This window comes from Dendrobium catenatum, unplaced genomic scaffold (genome assembly GCF_001605985.2).
Source record: "Dendrobium catenatum unplaced genomic scaffold, ASM160598v2 fragScaff_scaffold_1056, whole genome shotgun sequence".
NCBI classification, from domain to species: domain Eukaryota; kingdom Viridiplantae; phylum Streptophyta; class Magnoliopsida; order Asparagales; family Orchidaceae; genus Dendrobium; species Dendrobium catenatum.
Genome location: NW_021319518.1, coordinates 4,335,763 through 4,353,887, shown reverse-complemented (window position 1 = coordinate 4,353,887; position 18,125 = coordinate 4,335,763). Strand labels below are relative to the sequence as shown.

At 37.5% G+C, this 18,125-nt stretch overlaps 2 protein-coding genes across 6 annotated transcripts; one reads left to right on the top strand and one right to left on the bottom strand.

The window, feature by feature from the left end:
• The first annotated feature begins 2,980 nt into the window (after positions 1-2,980).
• Positions 2,981-6,046, top strand: LOC110108832 (pentatricopeptide repeat-containing protein At2g29760, chloroplastic). 2 transcript variants are annotated; one of them, XM_020839661.2, is made up of 2 exons: positions 2,981-3,460; positions 3,575-6,046. In XM_020839661.2, exon 2 carries the CDS (start codon positions 3,590-3,592, stop codon positions 5,798-5,800), a length of 2,211 nt encoding a protein of 736 aa, XP_020695320.1. In that variant the 5' UTR covers positions 2,981-3,460; positions 3,575-3,589; the 3' UTR covers positions 5,801-6,046. The 2 variants fall into 2 exon arrangements, with proteins under 2 accessions (XP_020695320.1, XP_020695322.1); XM_020839663.2 differs by lacking the exon at positions 2,981-3,460 and having other exon boundaries at positions 3,489-4,733; positions 4,806-6,046.
• Positions 6,047-8,640: 2,594 nt separating this feature from the next.
• On the bottom strand, positions 8,641-16,287 carry LOC110108788 (putative serine/threonine-protein kinase). 4 transcript variants are annotated; one of them, XM_028698139.1, is made up of 7 exons: positions 15,777-16,287; positions 15,375-15,509; positions 14,328-14,449; positions 14,013-14,223; positions 13,694-13,931; positions 9,837-9,987; positions 8,641-9,179 (listed from the first exon to the last, which is right to left on the bottom strand). In XM_028698139.1, exons 2-7 carry the CDS (start codon positions 15,448-15,450, stop codon positions 8,808-8,810), a joined length of 1,170 nt encoding a protein of 389 aa, XP_028553972.1. In that variant the 5' UTR covers positions 15,451-15,509; positions 15,777-16,287; the 3' UTR covers positions 8,641-8,807. The 4 variants fall into 4 exon arrangements, with proteins under 4 accessions (XP_028553972.1, XP_028553971.1, XP_020695240.2 ...); XM_028698138.1 differs by having other exon boundaries at positions 14,328-14,458; positions 16,062-16,286; XM_020839581.2 differs by having other exon boundaries at positions 14,328-14,458; positions 15,777-16,285.
• Positions 16,288-18,125: the final 1,838 nt, after the last annotated feature.

Sequence of the window (18,125 nt, the reverse complement as noted above, 5' to 3'; positions counted from 1 at the left end):
TGAAGAAGCTAATCATATCATTCCTTCTATTGAATAGTTGAAACTTCATGTGCTAGATTATTTATGTTTATGCTTTTGTTGTTGTACTAGACATTTAATGCTTTCTTATATTTTGATATTATAAGCTACAAGGCTACAAATGATGTTGTTGTTGTTTATTTTTTTTTTTTTTTGTAATTTCAAATATTATGCTTTGATTGTTTTCTTAATTTTTATGTATGATTTATAAATTATAATGTCGTGTCCGCGCCGTACCCGTATCCTATATTTTTAAGAATCGACGTGTCCAGTATCCGTATCTTATTGCATCCGTGTCGCCGTATCCGTATTGGTGCAACATAGCATATAAGTTGACCCATGTGAAAATGGCTCCGAAATCAGTGATAAACCTTGCGTGGACCATTTCTTAGGATGACTGGGTAGTCTAATGATAGGAAACACTTGTATTCACAAGTGGTCCTAGCCAAAATCAGTAAACTGCTGCAGTTTTAGTGCTGTCCACAGCAGAAATCAGCCACAAAACAGTGGAAAAATAGCAAATCGGAGAGAAAACCGTGGAGAAAAGACTTGTATTTTACTAATAGATGCAACAGAATAGAAAAGATACAATTGATCCTCAATTCGAGAGGAGGATTGAACTCTCCCAAATCTCTAGACGCCGCTAGAGCCCAAAGAAAACCTAAATCTAAGAGATCTCAAATTTCAGCCAAATTCAAGATACTCAAACCCTAGGAAAATCAACTATTTCATGCATACAAATCAAAAGGAATTCCCTAAACAGTCCCTACATTCAAATTTCCCTCTTAACTCCCCAAAATTTCTTTCCTATTTGGCTCCCGCACACCATGTGGTTCGCTCGGCATCCCAGCGGCCCAGCGGGCGGAAGTTTTCCGCCCTGTTCGTGTATGAGCCGGTCCCGCCTGGACCGGCTGGACCGGTCCACTGGACCGGTCTAACATCTAAATGGTCAAGTTGGCATGCCAATTTTCATTCTACCTATTTCTAACTGTTTGAGTCAAGCTAGAATATTAGGAATTTTGATGCTAACTTTCCTGTTATGCATCAAATGTTCTTGCCATTTGATTAATGATTGTTATGACACTCTGATTTGATGCTTATGTGCATATATACCTATCTTCTTGTATTCCCTTGAACCTAGGGGTTATACTAAATGTAGCTAAGACCAAATTAGTTCAGCTTTTCTGAGTTTAGTTATTTCTAAAAAAAATGTATAGAGAATAAAGCTGTATTTCAGGTAATTTTTTAAAGCCAAATGGCTTAAAAGAAACCTGAGATATAAAACTCATTTCATCTAGTCAATCATAAAGGTACATAATTCAACACAACTAATTATTAAATAACTAAAACTCCTACAGTCTGCATGTCCGTCAAATTTTTCTTTGTGATGCTACATGTTAAATCCTACATGTTGCCAAATAGCTCCTTAGTAAATACAGGATTTACTGCAAAAAGGACCGGACGATGAATTTATTTCGCTGTAAGTTCGAATGGCCGAGTAAATCTTGTTTGCTCAAATCCTACATAAATCCGGTTGCCAAACAGCCCCTTAATACTTCCCACCTTATCTATGTGAGTTTGACTTGAGCTTCATTTGGGATGACTTTCTTATTGATTCTTGAAACTTTTTAGTACAAAAAAATAATCTTTGTATTAAAAAATTACTTCAAGAAGTAATAAGAAAGCCGGCCCAAACGAAGCTGTAAATTACTTCCATTGTCTGAAGTAGGGTCTTTAAGACTTTCAATTGATCTCTGGTTTGAGCATTACATGTGTTTAATCTGTTCTTTTCTTTGCTTTAGGGTTTAGGTCTCCCCTTGTTGTTTTTTCTGCTATTGAGTGTTCTTTTTTTGTCCGAGTATTTGACAACTATGAGTCTGCAACTGTAATTTTTTTTAATGGGTTTCTCTCAATAGAACGTCATGGAAAGCCATTCTAGAGTAGGGCTGTCAAATTTTGACACGACCTAAAACTGATCCGAAAAAATTAGGGTTCGGGTCGACCTGGTTAGCATCGGGTTCGGATTCGAAAAATTGACACGATTTGCGTTACGGGTCAGGTTCGGGTTGACCCGGAAATGAGTTTGCCCGTTTCTGTTGCCCGGCATGCCCTCCCTGCCTGCGAAATGACTCGACGTCGAGTCGCAATCAAAATCGCTGTCTCGGCTCTGGCGACTGGCGCTGCGTCGCTTCGCGAATCATGAGTCTCGACGTTCGTGTGCTGCTACTGTTGTTGCTGTCGCCTGTCGTTGCTGCTGCGCCGCCGCGCATTCGGGACTGAGTCGACCGACTGGCGTTGCTGCTGTACCACCGCTGCCTCGCCGCAGTGCCGCCTGCCGCTGTGCAGTGCTGCTGCCCCGATGTCCCGTGCCGCCACCTGCCGCAGTGTTGCCGCTACTTCGTGACCAGAACCCGCTATTTTCAAAAATTTGTGTCGGGTCATGTTGACCCGAACCCGATTCGGGCCGGGTTTGGGTCTAGATAATTGACCTGAAACTTGTTTCAGGTCGTGTCCGAGTCGGGTCAGATACAGGCATGTCAAATTCGGGTCTGACCCTAACACGACCCGCCGACACGAATTGACAGCCCTATTCTAGAGTCGAAAATTGAGATATGGATAAAAAAAAAAAAAAAAAGAAAATTGAGATATGTACATTACTCAATTAATCGTAGGCAGAACCTTTTTTCCATGGAAGCATAAATTATTTAAATAATATCACTAATATTTTTCAATAGATATTTATAATACTCAATCTTAAAATTTTGATGGATTACGAATTAAATATTTTATTATAAAATTTATAATTATGCAAATAAAAAATATAATATATAAAGATTATTTAAGATTTTTTAAGAGGAGACGTGTGCTCGCTCGTACCTCCTAAATATAATCAAAATTGTAGGATTGTTTGATTTTTTTTTTGTTGAGAAAATTAAGTGCGAAGGCCTATATTATACATAAAGTGTTTAAGGTCGCACAAGTAGATGAGCAAAGAATAAAAGACCTTTGCTTTCCTTGTGATTAAAAAGTTCATCAAGGTCATATTTGTAAGACATGAGGAATGATGAGCAATATCAAGATGGTGATCAAACCTTGGCAAAGATTGATGAGGCCTATGCATATGAAATGAGCTTCAATGCTTTGATAGGTCAGCATACATTAAAGACATTACATTTGCAAGATATCTTTGGGGGAGGATCACTTATCTAAATTTTGATTGAAGGGTGGATCAATACATAATTTTATCCCAACAAGATTGTGGTTCTAGAAATATTTTTTTTTGGAATGGGGAATCCACCGGTTGCCATCTCTGAAAGGACACTTGACGACGTAACTAATTTTCGGCTGACCTAGAAAAGACACTCATCTCAGAAATCTTCTTGCAGGCACTTGATTGAGCCCCGCTTAAGAGGTGCCACCGCTACAAGGAAATTGACTACTGGTTTGTGTAAAATTTTTATAATGTGATGGTAGTTCATGATGACATATTGAACTGTTCAACTTTATGCCCCCATAAATTCCAATATGCAATAAATTAACCATTCACTTGTTACAGACGAACAAGTAGGCTATGGCCACCATAACAATGCCGGTCATCTGTCGCGCAGTAACCCCTAGCTCCGAAAATGGACGCCGACGGCTGCCGGCCGACCACCCAATCCTTTCATTCCTCGACGAACATACTACCCTCAGCTCCGCAGAGATCAAGAAAATCCATGCCCGGATGCTTCGCATCGGCCTCTTCGACCACCCGTACGCCGCCAGCCGCCTCCTAACTTCCTGCTCCATCTCCCCATCACGCAATCTCCAATACGCCCACCTGGTGTTCGACCAAATTCCTCAGCCAAATCTCTACTCCTGGAACATCCTCATCCGCGCCTACTCTTCTAGCTCCCGCCCTGACCTCAGCCTCCAACTCTTCTCACGCATGCTCAGCGACAGCCCTCACTCCCCAGATCGCTTCACCTTCCCCTTCGTAATCAAAGCTGCTGCAGAACTCCAGATGCTGCGAGAGGGTTCCACACTCCATGGCTTGGTCATCAAATCTCCCTTCCGTTCTGACGTCTTCATACTCAATTCTCTCGTCCACTTCTATGCCGCTTGTGGGTGTTTGAACCTTTCACGCCTTGTGTTTGATCATATTCCTCAGAAGGACGTTGTTTCGTGGAACTCAATGATCACGGCGCTGGCGCGAACTGACCACTACAATGACGCCTTGAATCTCTTTCAAGTGATGGAGCAGAGCGGCTTCATGCCCAATGATGTGACCATGGTTAGTGTTCTTTCAGCTTGTGGAAGAAAGGGAGACTTGGAACTCGGTAGGTGGATTCATTCTTATATCAAGGAGAATGAGATTACACAGTGCTTGATACTGAACAATGCCATCCTTGACATGTACACAAAGTGCGGGAACTCTGCTGACGCAAGCTTTCTTTTTGACAGCATGAAGGAGAAGGATTCAATATCCTGGACCACCATGCTGGTTGCATATGCGAAATCTCATGAATTCGATGCTGCCCGCCGTGTGTTTGATGAAATGCCATATCGCGATATAGCTGTTTGGAATGCGTTAATCTCTGGCTATGAACAGAATGGTAGACCCAAAGAAGCTCTGGATGCTTTCAATGAACTGCAGGATGCTAATGTCGAGCCTAACCATCTCACACTTGTTGCTGCATTATCAGCTTGTTCACAGTTAGGTGCAATTGAAACGGGTAAATGCATCCACTCCTACATGAGAAACCATAGTTTTGATTTAAATTATCATCTGACTACATCACTCGTAGACATGTACTCGAAGTGTGGAGATCTGGAGAATGCGCTCAGTGTGTTCAGGTCTGTCAAAAAAAGAGATGTCTTTGTTTGGAGCTCAATGATTGCAGGCCTTGCAATGCATGGCATGGGAAAGGAAGCCTTAAATTTCTTCAAAGAGATGCAAGAGGCCAAAGTCAAGCCCAATCATGTTACTTTCACCAACATCCTTAGCGCCTGTAGCCATGCCGGCCTAGTGGAAGAAGGCAGAATGTATTTTAGCCAAATGCTTCCTCTATATGGAATTGCACCAGATATTGAACACTATGGTTGCATGGTTGACATCCTTGGCCGCGCAGGGCGTTTAGAAGAAGCGATGGAGCTTATAAAGAGTATGCCGGTGCCAGCCCCTGCTTCGGCATGGGGAGCATTACTCGGTGCCTGTGTTGTACACCGAGACGTCAAGCTTGGCGAACTCGCCTGCCAAAATCTTCTGGGGCTGGAGCCAAGAAACGATGGAGCTTATGTTCTGCTGTCTAATCTATATGCAAAAGCTGGTAGATGGGAAGATGTTGGTAGACTGAGGAAGTTAATGAGGGATCAAGGGCTGAAGAAGGAGCCTGGGTGTAGCTCAATGGAGGTCAATGGAGTGATCCACGAGTTCTTAGTGGGAGATGCATCTCATCCTTTATCTGAAAGAATATATAAGAAGTTGGAGGAGATAAAAGCGAGATTGAAGGCTGTTGGTTATGAATCAAAGAGGACTCAGCTGCTGCAGAATGTGGAAGATGATGTTGCCAAAGAGCATGCTTTGAATCTGCACAGCGAGAAGCTGGCGATGGCTTTTGGGCTAATTAGTATGAAAGAAACTATGGCTATACGGATTAATAAGAACCTACGGATCTGTGAGGATTGCCATTCCGTTGCGAAGCTGATATCTAAAGTTTACGAGAAGGAGATCCTCATCAGGGACAGGTATAGATTCCATCATTTTAAACAAGGTAGGTGTTCTTGTCAGGATTATTGGTGAAAGAAATTTTGAACGGGTTTTTTGACTGAGAAGGGAGGAGAAGCATTGCTATCGTTGAAATGTGCATATTTCAAGCATGTTGTATTTTGTTAGAATTTAGGAATTAGGTTTCGTTTGGGACAGCTTTTTTGCTGTTTCTTAAGTATAAAAAATCTATTTTAAGAAGCAAAAAGAAAGCCGTCCCAAACGAAACTTTATTATGTAATAAAATGATATAATTAGTGAAAATCAAGCAATTCATAGTAAGCATTCACAAATTTAAATAACCATCAATTAAAATAAAAGCTCATCATTTTTTAATGTAAATTTGAATATAGGTGAAATTTTCTTCAAATGATAATTTGAAACCTTCTTAAAGCAAAAAATTTCAGTGAGAAAATTGAAATCATAAAAGGTAAAATAATACAACTTAATCAGATTAAATTAATTATGTTTGCAAATTTAAATCCCATAAATGAAATGAGATTAAGAAGAGATTAGCAACTATAGAAATCTGTGTTTGAGGATATTATTCACCTGAGAATTAATAGTCATTTTCATATTACACTAAGATGGAATCATCATTCAACCAAGAGCATTAGAGTAAGAAGAACTGAAAATTCACCAAGCACCCATCGATGCTTAGTTTTGTTGGTGGGCGAGTGCGGATGGGTACTCTCAACCCATGCTCGAATATACTCAAGCAGCAACGCCTTTTAAGTGGGGCCCAATCAAGTGCGGGTCAGAAGGTTTCTGGGTGGGTGCTTTTTCTAGGTCAGCCGAGGGATTAGTTACAACACCAAGCGTCTCCTAAAGGTGTGGTATTAGATAAATACCATCGTTCCAAAAAAAAAAAAAAAATCACCAAGCAAAAGTTGAATAAATATACATATATCAAATATTATGGGTATATTTAAGGCTTTTTTATATAGACTTCATTTGGGACATATTTACTAATATTTTTTAAAGTAACTTTTTAGTATAAAAATTTTTAGTTCAAAAATTTTGTACTTAAAAATTGCTTTAAAAAATAATAAAAAATTTATACCAAATAAAATCTTAGATTAAATAGCGTTTTGTTCTTTAACTAATTGTAGCGCCACTGTTGGGTTTCCTGATGCATAAGCATGATTCACCTTTGCAAATTTTTTTTTTATTTTTTTGGACTCAAATACCCTTCTAACATTAATTCTAAATGCCTATTTATTTAACCAAGGACAAAGCAAAGTTATTACAGTGCGTATTTGTTTGGAGTAGTTTTTTTTTTTTTTTTTTTCAATGCTTTGCTTTTTTTAACTTTTTGTCATGTTGTTATTTTATATTGCTTTCATGTTATTTTGTTAAAAATTTATGTGAACTAGTTTTTTGGAGTACGGCAGATGTACAAAAGTTGTTCTTGATTTTTTTAAATAAAATATTTATAATGTACTCATCAATTTTTAAAAAACTTATTTTCTTCGCAATAGTTTTGCAATTTATTTTACAAATAGTTGCAATCATTCCAGACGGACTGCTGGGGTAAAAAATTATTATATGGTTCTTTAGTTAATTTGTTATTCCCTCTGTATATTTTAGTCTTTATTATATGAATTTTTAAGCAATTGCACCCCCCCTAAAAATTTTAAAATACTAATGAACCTAATTGGACAAACATCCCCCTTATATCTTTATTTGGCCAAAATATCCCCTATAGTATTGTTTAGATGAAAAAGCCCTTAAATTATATCTCGCCACTATAAAAAAATTATAAATAGATCCCTCATTCTTCATTAACAGGGGGACTAAGCAAGGAAAGAATCAATGAAGAGAAAGAATAGAGGAAAGAACAACAATCATTGACGGACTGCCAACTATCATTAGACTTTCACCGAATTTCCATCCGGGGATCAACTATCTTCAGACTTCTGCCCGACCACCATTTATTGTCGGACTTCAGCTCGGCCATCAACTAACGTCGGATTTATGTCCGCCCAGCAACTGACATCGGATTCATGTTCGGACACCGATTGTCGCCACTTTCACTGGACTTTCGCCCGACCACTCATTGACGTCTGATTTACGTCATGTCCCGGGCTATCGCCAGGCTTTTGCCAACATTCACCCAATCACTAACTGTCACCAGACATACGTCCGACCATCGATTATCATTGGATTTCCTTCTGACCATCGTCACTGATTACGATCTTTTTGACCTTCGTCACCTGACTACAATCTTTCTGACCACCATCGCCCGCCAACTACGATCTCTCCATCCCCCGTCACCCACCGACAATGATCTCTTCAACTAACATATCCAGATTACGGTCTTCCGGACCACTGTCACCCGACAACAATCTTTCTGATTTCGATTGCCCGCCAACTATTGTATTTTTTACCTCTGTTGCCCGACCATTGTCCTTCTGACCACTGTCACTCGACTACGATCCTTCTGATCTACACCACTCACCGACTATAATCCTACTAAGCGAACATATCAACACTAATTCTTCCAACTCCCACCTTTTTTTTTTAACTCCCGCCATTTAATGCACTCTATATGATGTATATTGACTACATCGAGTCAAGGCTTTCCCCCTACAAAAAGGCCTCATTTATAATCAACTACAAGCATTAGTGAATTCATTCAAACCGGACAAGACCTCATGATGTTTCTTGTTTTCAGAGCTTTTTACGTATAAATCTTAGTCTCTTATGAATGTTATGCCCATATCTTTCATTTGTTTGTGTTGGATCTTCGCACAAAGCTAAGACGTTAAACTTTATATTTCTCTACCATCATGAATATTCCAGGACGGTATATATATATATTAACAAATGAAAAATAAATTAAAATTTAAATAATTTAATAATTAATATTTTGATTAAATAAATAACCTCTAATTTTCATTCCAAATATTATTATGCATCGATGTCCACTTTAACAACTATCTTGTATTTTGCTAACATACAGCCTAAAATACAACACAAGAGCTCTCCATTGCATGATCTTTGACTCCAACGGTCAAAATGTAACCAAGCTCTCCCTTGACTATCTAGGCTGCAGCTCTATCGTGCTCATTGCAGCAGTGCCTCCAACGTCTTCTGCTGTGGAGACGAAGTCATAGGTGCTATTTAACTGGCTGCGATTGGGCAATTGAGTTCTCTTCAGTTTACTGACCATCCCAAAGGAAGGGTTTCCCTCTCTGACTACACCCGGCTGTTTCAGAGTTCCCACATCGAGATCCATTTGACTCGACTGCAGCATTTCTACCACCTCCTTCATATTGGGTCGCAGATGAGAAGTTGCTTGTGTGCAAAGCAGTGCCACCTTAATAAAGTGAACAACTTCATTCTCGGGGTACTCTACAAGTTTGGGATCCACTATATCCGACAATCTTTCTTCATTCCGCAGCTGCCATGTCTGCAAACACAAAAGTCTGGCATTGGAAAAAATTTAAAATTTTCTGACCCATTGAGATAAATTTTTTTATCATCATATCCTTGGTCTCTTTTTTTTTTTTTTTCTTAGTATATTTGATCATCAGTATATACGTGAAAAGGTTGGAGTAGCTCTAGTGGAAGATAAGATTGGAGAGAGTCGCCTTAGATGGTTTGGTCATATTAAACGGAGGCCTTCTGATGACCCGGTTAGGAAAGTTGAGGTATTAGATTTGACTTATGGTAAGAAAGGTAGAGGTGGATTTAAAAAGACTTGGTTAAAAAATATTATAAATGATCTTTCTTTATTAGAGAATTTGACTTTTAACATGACATAGTGGAGAAAAATGATTCATGTAGCCGACCCCATGTAGTGGGACAAAGACTTGATGTTGTTGTTGTTGTAGTATATTTGATCATCAATCTAAGCAACGCTCCTTGATGAATTATACAGAAACTGGAAAAACAGATTCTGAACATTCAATTTCCACAGGGGGAAACAAATGCAAAAGATAAAAAATTTTCTGATTTGAATGAATGACGAGAATTGCAAGTCAAAGAAAATTGTCTGAAGAAGATGAATTCTGGTTTAGTTAGTACAAGTGGAAAATAGCATCAAATTGGTATGCAACAGAATTACCCATTCCAGAAGAAGCTTCATGTCAAGTCCCCATACAGATCTTGCACTGCTTCTTCCACTAATAATTTCAAGCATCAGCACTCCAAAGCTGTAGATGTCTGCTTTTTTGGTTAATTGCCCAAGCATGGCGTACTCGGGTGCCACGTACCCTCTGCAAAAGCAATATATAAAACGTATTAAAATATCAACTCAAACCAGATGAAGGATTAAGGGTGTTGCACTACAAAGTATGAACATGAGAAATGAGAATGGTTTCAAGATGACATCGTTACAGATGTTGAAAATATTAAAGCTTCTAAGTTCCAAAAGTAGGGCACAAATGTAATTCAAATGGTCTTACCCAGAAATTAAACAAAATTTGAGTATAGTACTCGTACTCATCTGTATGTTTATTTCTTTGTATATCATGTCCACCACCACTACATATAAACTCATCATACCAATTGCATATGAGATTATTCAAACTCTTCAGAAACCAATTAGGATTATATTTCCAATCTGCCATAAGCAACATGCCAAAAACTACAAATAACAATAATTATTATTAGAGCAATTATAACGACAAAAATGATAACAGTGAGAAAGAACAAGGGAGCGAAAAAACAAAGATGAACATATCAATATGAATATGTAAAAGGTACAAACTAAAGTTTCAGTTGATGGATTTTCCCTTTTTCTCAAGAGTAAGAGAAAACAAAATTGCATGACCTTAGAGGGGTCACTTAGTTTCCTGAATGCATAAAATATTTAATTTCCTTGGCCTTTTTCTCAAGAGTAAGAGAAAACAAAATTGCATGACCTTAGAGGGGTAAGAAGATCTTTTAAGTAGCAGCAACATTTAACAAAAACAGCTTGAGTTAGTTTATGACCTTAGACTAATCTACCATTCTTTCTCACACTACAGGAAAATCATGAATTATCGTGGGAAATTTCGGAGAAATTTTCTACTGTAATTAGTTCATGCGGTGCATTTTCTGGCGGTTTTTTTTGTTGTAAAATTTATTTAATTCAAAAATACGTCCGTAAGAGCCTTATTTCGTCCCGAGGAATCCTCTCCTTCTATTTTGATGTGGAATCTGATTGTGTCGATAAATCTGGTTGTACTGTTATATTGGACATCAAGTACTGTACGATCTGTATCGTACATGACGATCAGTTCAGATTGTGAAAACCATCCACCAATCACAATTTAGGCAATATTTTAATTTTCAAATTTTGTTCTAATCGTACAGGACAATATACATCATACTGGATGATTTATGACAATCATGCCTAAATTGATCATGAGATTAGGGGACTAATTATGTTTAGATTGCTTGATCAGATCGTACAGGACGATCTACAATGATCGTACTGGACAATCTTTGATATTTCATAGGACAATCCCCCATCGTCCATGACGAAAACCATAATTTTCTTCTAATCGTTCATGCGATCGTACTGGTTATCCCGAGGGGTGTGTGGGACGATATGTAAATTGCCGCCCATCGTCCCATAACGTACTGGATGATCAATACAGTATCTTGAACTAATCATCCTGGACGATCGAATAGTCGTACTGGACGATCTGTACAAATAATTGAACTGATCGTACAGGATAATGCTGATCGTACTGGCTGAAAGGGATGTTTTGAACTAATCGCACAGTACGGTGTTGGATCGTACTGGACGATCAAAAGTGCAAAATTAAAATTAGGGCCTCTTTTGAAGGCTCTCTATTTAAGCTCTCATATTATCCTTGAGTATATCTTTTACTATTGGGTTGACCTGAGCGAGAGCTTAGAGAAGGAAGAGAAAAGAGCTTTGAGAGAGAGATCCTTGTGAGGGGGAGTTGTGAGGGATTCGTAAAAGTTACTCCAAGCAAGGTTTCCACCATCTTCTTCAGGCTTCTTCCTTAGTTCCTTGGTGGCTATGAGGAGACTTCCATCAGCATCGGATCCAAGGTTCTCTACCTACTCCAGGAGGAAGTAAAAGGATTGAAGGTACTCTAACTCACTGGATCGGTGGAAAGATTTTGTAAGGGCTTCTCTGCCTTACTATGGGGGCAAAAGGAAATACACTACTAATAATGCAATACCTGGAAAGGAGATTTCCGGGGAGTGGATGTAGGTAAAGTTGACCGAACAACTACAATTCTTGTGTATTCTTTTTATTTATTTTTCCGCATTTTTCTGTGATTGGTTATGTATTTGAAATCTCTGATTTTTTTTATTGTGAAATTAGTTTTGCTTACACACAAATTGTTTGTTTTAAAATATTAAAAAAGATTTCAAAAAAAAAAATCCAAAGGTTCTCTACTTACTCCAATAGGGAGTAAAAGAATTGAAGGTACTCTGCCTCAGTGGGTCGGTGGAAAAATTTTGTAAGGGCTTTTCCGCCTTACTATGGGGGCAAAAGGAAATACACTATTTTTAATGCAATCCCTGGAAAGGAGATTCCTGTGGAGTGGATGTCGGTCAAGTTGACCGAACAACTACAATTCTTGTGTATTCTTTTTATTTATTTTTCCGCATTTAATTTTCACATTTTTCTGTGATTGGTGCTGTGTTTGAAATCTCTGATTTTTTTATTGTGAAATTAGTTTTGCTTCCGCACAAATTGTTTGTTTTAAAATATTAAAGAAGATTTGAAAAAAAATTCTTTTTTTCCATGGTTCTCTACCTACTCCAAGAGGGACTAAAAAGATTGAAGGTACTCTGCCTCACTGGGTAAGTGGAAAGATTTTGTAAGGGCTTCTCCGCCTTACTTTGGGGGCAAAAGGAAATACACTACTTTTAATGCAATACCTGGAAAGAAGATTTCCGGGGAGTGGATGTAGGTCAAGTTAACCGAACAACTACAATTCTTGTGTATTCTTTTTATTTATTTTTCCGCATTTTTCTGTGATTGGTTCTGTGTTTGAAATCTCTCATTTTTTTTATTGTGAAATTAGTTTTACTTCCGCACAAATTGTTTATTTTAAAATATTAAAAAAGAGTTCAAAAAATTTTCTTTTTTTCCAAGGTTCTCTACCTACTCCATGAGGGAGTAAAAGGATTGAAGGTACTCTACCTCACTGGGTCGGTGGAAAGATTTTATAAGGACTTCTCCGCCTTACTATGGGGGCAAAAGGAAATACACTACTTTTAATGCAATACCTGGAAAGGAGATTTCCGAGGAGTGGATGTAGGTCAAGTTGACCGAACAACTACAATTCTTATGTATTCTTTTTATTTATTTTTCCGCATTTTTTTGTGATTGGTTCTTTGTTTGAAATCTCTGATTATTTTTATTGTGAAATTAGTTTTGCTTCAGCACAAATTGTTTGTTTTAAAATATTAAAAAAGATTTCAAAAGATTTTCTTTTTTTCCTGAAGAAAATTTTTTAAATAATTAATTCACCCCCATCTCTTGGTTAGCCTCAGGCTAATTTACAAAGGTTTAACAACCCTCACGAACCTTGAGTTTCAAGCTAAATTGACAAGAGCTACATTTTCATTACAAACTTCATACAACATATCTTGTGAGTGCAAAGACATTAGAAATGTCAATGTTTGTTTAATTAAATACCATATCCAAATAAATTACATGTATTATTCAAGTGGTAAAAGAAGATGCTGAAAACATATATAAAGAAACACAAAATGCATGAGTTGCAAGCGATAAATTTAATGGAAGCTTTAAACAAGAAATGGTAGCAACCCAACGTAGGTAGCTAAACCCAAAAGGAGTATATAACTTAATCATGACATTCAGCATCTAAGAAGTCACTGTATTGCATCCATCAACGTGTACTTGAGAATTTTATAAGAACTAAACAGAATAATCCATGTTATGTAATGGAGCACGGGTTCTTAAACTTCAATAATAGCACTTACATAGTCCCTGCCACCTTAGTGCTGATGTGAGTCACTGCGTCAGGAAAAAGCTTTGCCAGACCAAAATCTCCAATTTTTGGTCGTAAGTCCTTGTCAAGTAAAATATTACTAGCCTTGATATCACGATGGACAATGTGGGGTTCTGCCTCTTCATGAAGAAATGCAAGCCCATTAGCTGTGCCCAGACAAATAGCAGCTCTTTTTGGCCAGTCTAAAGCAATTTGTTTATGACTAGGGCCTGAAAAATGTTTAATTTCAAGTCTTCGTTACATAATTTCAATTTCAAATTCATATTATGCAGCAAATTTTTCTGTATTACCAAGTAGAGCGCTAGCTAGACAATTATTTTCCACGTATTCATAAACGAGCATACGGTTAGTGCCTTCAACACAACAACCAATCAATCGAACAAGATTAGGATGCCTAATATTTGATACCATTTCAATTTCAGTCAAAAACTCATGGATTCCTTGTTTTGATTCGGCAGATAGTGCTTTTATTGCAACTTGAGTTCCATCCCTTAATACCCCCTGCATATGGAGACAACAAAAATGTGATGAATTGATGATGAATGATTTGGAGATGCACCAATAAATTAGCATTAGCGATAGAAAACAATCACAGAAAGGCTTACTTTATACACAATTCCAAAACCACCACGCCCTATTTTATTCGTTGGATGGAAACTCCTTGCTGCGGATCTCAGCTCATTATAGGAAAACAAGCGGATGCAGTTTTGTGTTTGGGATAGCGCACCTACATTTCCTTCAGATAAGGATCCAAGAAATCAGAGAAAGAACGATGAAACAGAAAGTTGGTAAGGACACAATAGTATAAGTAAACTGGTTGCACTTGAACTTCCTAATATCTTACAAAAAAGGTAGAAAAGACAAATGAAGCATTATCAAGTCTCAAATCTTCCACATTAGTCATTTCTATTTATTTTGATTATAATATTTAACATTATCAAGCTAAAATCCATTACAACTACGTCCACCCAGAAAATTTAATAGCCAGCAAGGGAAAAAAAAAAGTTGAAGGTAATGCAAATAACAAGCTAGCCAAAAAAAACATCACTTTCTGAATAGGAAATGGAACCTCTTGATGCAAACGATAGATGGCCAGTGCTTATACTACAATGTTACACTAATATAACGCAGGAACCTATACAAATCAAAAAAAAAATTGCTTCCTGCATCAGCTTTATCAGAGTAAGGGCATCTCCAACCAAAAATATCATTTTTCACGCCAAAATGCAGTGAAACTCAAAAATGCCATGATTCATCTCCAATCAAACTCCATTTTGCGCGCTTCTGCTAAGGTAATAGTCTTTCTCCTCTTTCGCCCATTTCTTCGGCAAATCCGATTGAGACAGAAAAATCACGTACGTGAACAGTGCGATGCCAATAATCACCCACAAGCAAATAGCCGAAAATTTAGAGTTCAGCTGGAGCGATCGAACGACACCATTCGGTTGGAGAAGCCCTAAAACTTAAGCTTTGTATTAAAGGGAAGTGAAGTAAATGAAATTCCAATGATTTATGTGTTGATTATAAATATAGAATCACTTATTTGAGGCTTTCAAACCTTTTCTTTTTCTCATTACCTTTAGCTCAAATTCTAAGCATCGAAAAATAGTATTGTGACGCAGGGAAAGCCAATTAAACTTCAGCATACTCACCTATGACGGATTTACTTGGATGGCTCTTTGTTGGAGATGATTTTGGTGCACCAAAGCAGCTAAATGCTTTTCCCATTCTATTGGCACATACTTTTCTGAGTTTCTCTTCCTTTTACTTTATAACAGCTTGTTATCCTAAAAAGCGGAACAAAAATGTTCAACTGAAACAGTAATTTATAGCATAAATGACAAGCTATTATATATATAGACTAAAATCCGCCCAAAAAGTACGAATTATATGCATTGCATTGTCACCAGAGCTGCAAAACAAGTAAAAATCACAATTTCATCAAAATCTTCTGCCCAATATTTCAGAATGCTGTAGAACATAGCCAAATTTCACACATTCTCTCATCTAATAGTTCCTCCAAATGGAAATAAACGAAGTCGGAACTTACGCACCTGGAAGCGTAATCTATCTCTTCCTATTACTTCAACAAAGGAAAACACCACCATGCACATCAAAACCAGATATAAAAAGCCAATCCATGAGAAGCTTAAGGGTGCAAAATTTCCAGAGCCCGCTTTATATAAGAGAAGCGAGACTGCCAAAACGATATTTAGCGGATACCGTATATATCCGCCGAGCCTAACCCTAATACTCTTGCACTCGTCACCAGGCCAAGTTTTGATGAGATAACCAGTGGAAGAGAAGACTGATCCCAAACGGAATCTATTTTCCTTTACCTCGATTCCTCTTCTCTTCTTCTTCCTTCTTGAATGAGAACTAGACTTTAATGCTCATAATTTCTAGCGACCAAAACCTCGTCTCAGCCACTCCTGAACCTCAAGTTAACGGAATCAAACGGCAAAGAAACCCTGGAGCGAAAGCGAAATCAATAACAGCGACGACACGAAGGCGCAGCTCCGGTAAATCGATAAAATGCATGAAAGACGAGATAGTAAGACACGCAATGACAAATTTTCTTCATTGGTTTTGAATCGCTCGGTCCGTCCATGGAAAGATTTTTGTTTGCTTTCTGCTGAAAATTGATAGTCCGTTGCCAATCCACCGTATTTTTTTACAGCTACACAAACCATCAGCCACGTGGCTGAACAATTTCTTAAATTCCACGTGGCGTCTTCTAAAGGAGCGATGAATTTCGTTGAAGAAGAATGGATGTTTGCGCCAAAATTCGTGCGACTTAGAACTGGATGACAGGTCCCCGATTGGCTCTGTTGTTGCGGGTATATGTCATATGCGATGCTGTCACCGAATAAATGCCACATGGCAGGCTTGCGGGGGTGGGTGGGATGCGGTGGAGAAGGGCAGTTAGTCCGCTGTTTCTTTCTGAGGGAAATCATGTGCGTATCTCAGTCCTTAATAATAATAAGTCCGAATACCGTTCATCATAAAGCTTTCTGAGTGGACCCCAACAGTGACATATATATTTAAAATTTTGCAATTAGAAAAATTATATATTTTTTGCCCTATATGTAATGGATACTTAAGCTTTAAAAAGTCGGTTTGAAGTGTTAATTAATTATTGTGATATGAAATAATTTGATGAGGGCAAAATTATTAATAAGAGTTTGATTGATTTATTAGGTGCGTAATAATCAAATAATTGGATTAGTATGGTGTGAACCATATGCAAAAAATTCGGAGTAATTAAATTTAATTTATCAATTTAATTGAGGTTTTACCGCTTTTTTATTACTTTCAAAAATAAATTTTTAATTAAGAATTTTACATTTTTAAAAAAATTATACTAAAATATGTTTTATAAAGCATTAATAAAGTTGTACTAAATAAATGCTTAATGAGTTAATTAATCTACTTTCAAATATGCTTGAAGGGATAGAACAAAGTTCATACTTTTTTTTTTAAGTTCATACTTCATACATCTTGATCAACAAGAGTTACATATTCAACAACATTTTTTAGACAAAATCAAAAGCTTGCGTGTGGTAGTAAAAAGAGTTAAATCTTCATAATAGAGGCGTGCATTCAATCAAATGATTAGATTGACAGAAATATTTGTTAAATGAATGAAATCAAATCAAATTCTTATAAAAAAACTCATGCTTATGCTACGATTTTTTATTCTTCGTCACCTTTCATAGCATCAACGCTGCCGTTATCCGGTCCCAAGTCGTGGATGAGAAAAATGGAGGGTGGCGTTAGGTAGTCGACAGTCAGCGTAAAACTTGTCGAATAATAGTTGATTTATAAGATATTAAACAAGAAATATATCGATGACTGGTGGACCATGACGTGACACATCAGACACTAACACATGACAATGGGCTTAGGTATGGAGTGATGACTACAAATGCTTCAGAATCATTTAATGATGTTCTTAAAAGAGCTCTTAGATTGCATATTCAATCCTTGATTACTGCAATCGCTTATAACTTAGTATCTTCATATGTCAGTTGGAACGTTCACAAATGGTGGATTTGGAGAGCAACAGTCTCTTCGCATATGAATTAGGAGTCATTACACAAGATCGAACTGGAAGCTAGGAGAATTCCAAATCCTACCATAATCAACTTGACAGAGTTTCAGGTTAATGACATGTCTGAAAGGTCATATCGCATGGATATAATAGATGAGTCCACTTGTATGTGCAACTGTTGACGACTCTTACTTTATCAAATTCCTTGCATACATGGTGTTAGTTATTTGGCTTCGATGTGGCGAATTCATCTCCCTTATGTTTTAAAGTATTTCACCAAAATAAACTTCAAGCACACATATGAAGAAGAGTTCCATAGTATAATTAATCGTCAGTTTTGGGGCTTTCA

Coding starts and splice junctions, on each gene's coding strand:
- LOC110108788 (XM_028698137.1), bottom strand. CDS start 15,450: ATGGGAAAAGCATTTAGCTGCTTTGGTGCACCAAAATCATCTCCAACA. Junction 9,988..13,693: donor ACTAAGGTGGCAGGGACTAT/GTAAGTGCTATT, acceptor TTGCTTTTGCAG/AGGGTACGTGGCACCCGAGT. Junction 9,180..9,836: donor TGAAGCTTCTTCTGGAATGG/GTAATTCTGTTG, acceptor TTGTGTTTGCAG/ACATGGCAGCTGCGGAATGA.
- LOC110108832 (XM_020839661.2), top strand. CDS start 3,590: ATGGCCACCATAACAATGCCGGTCATCTGTCGCGCAGTAACCCCTAGC.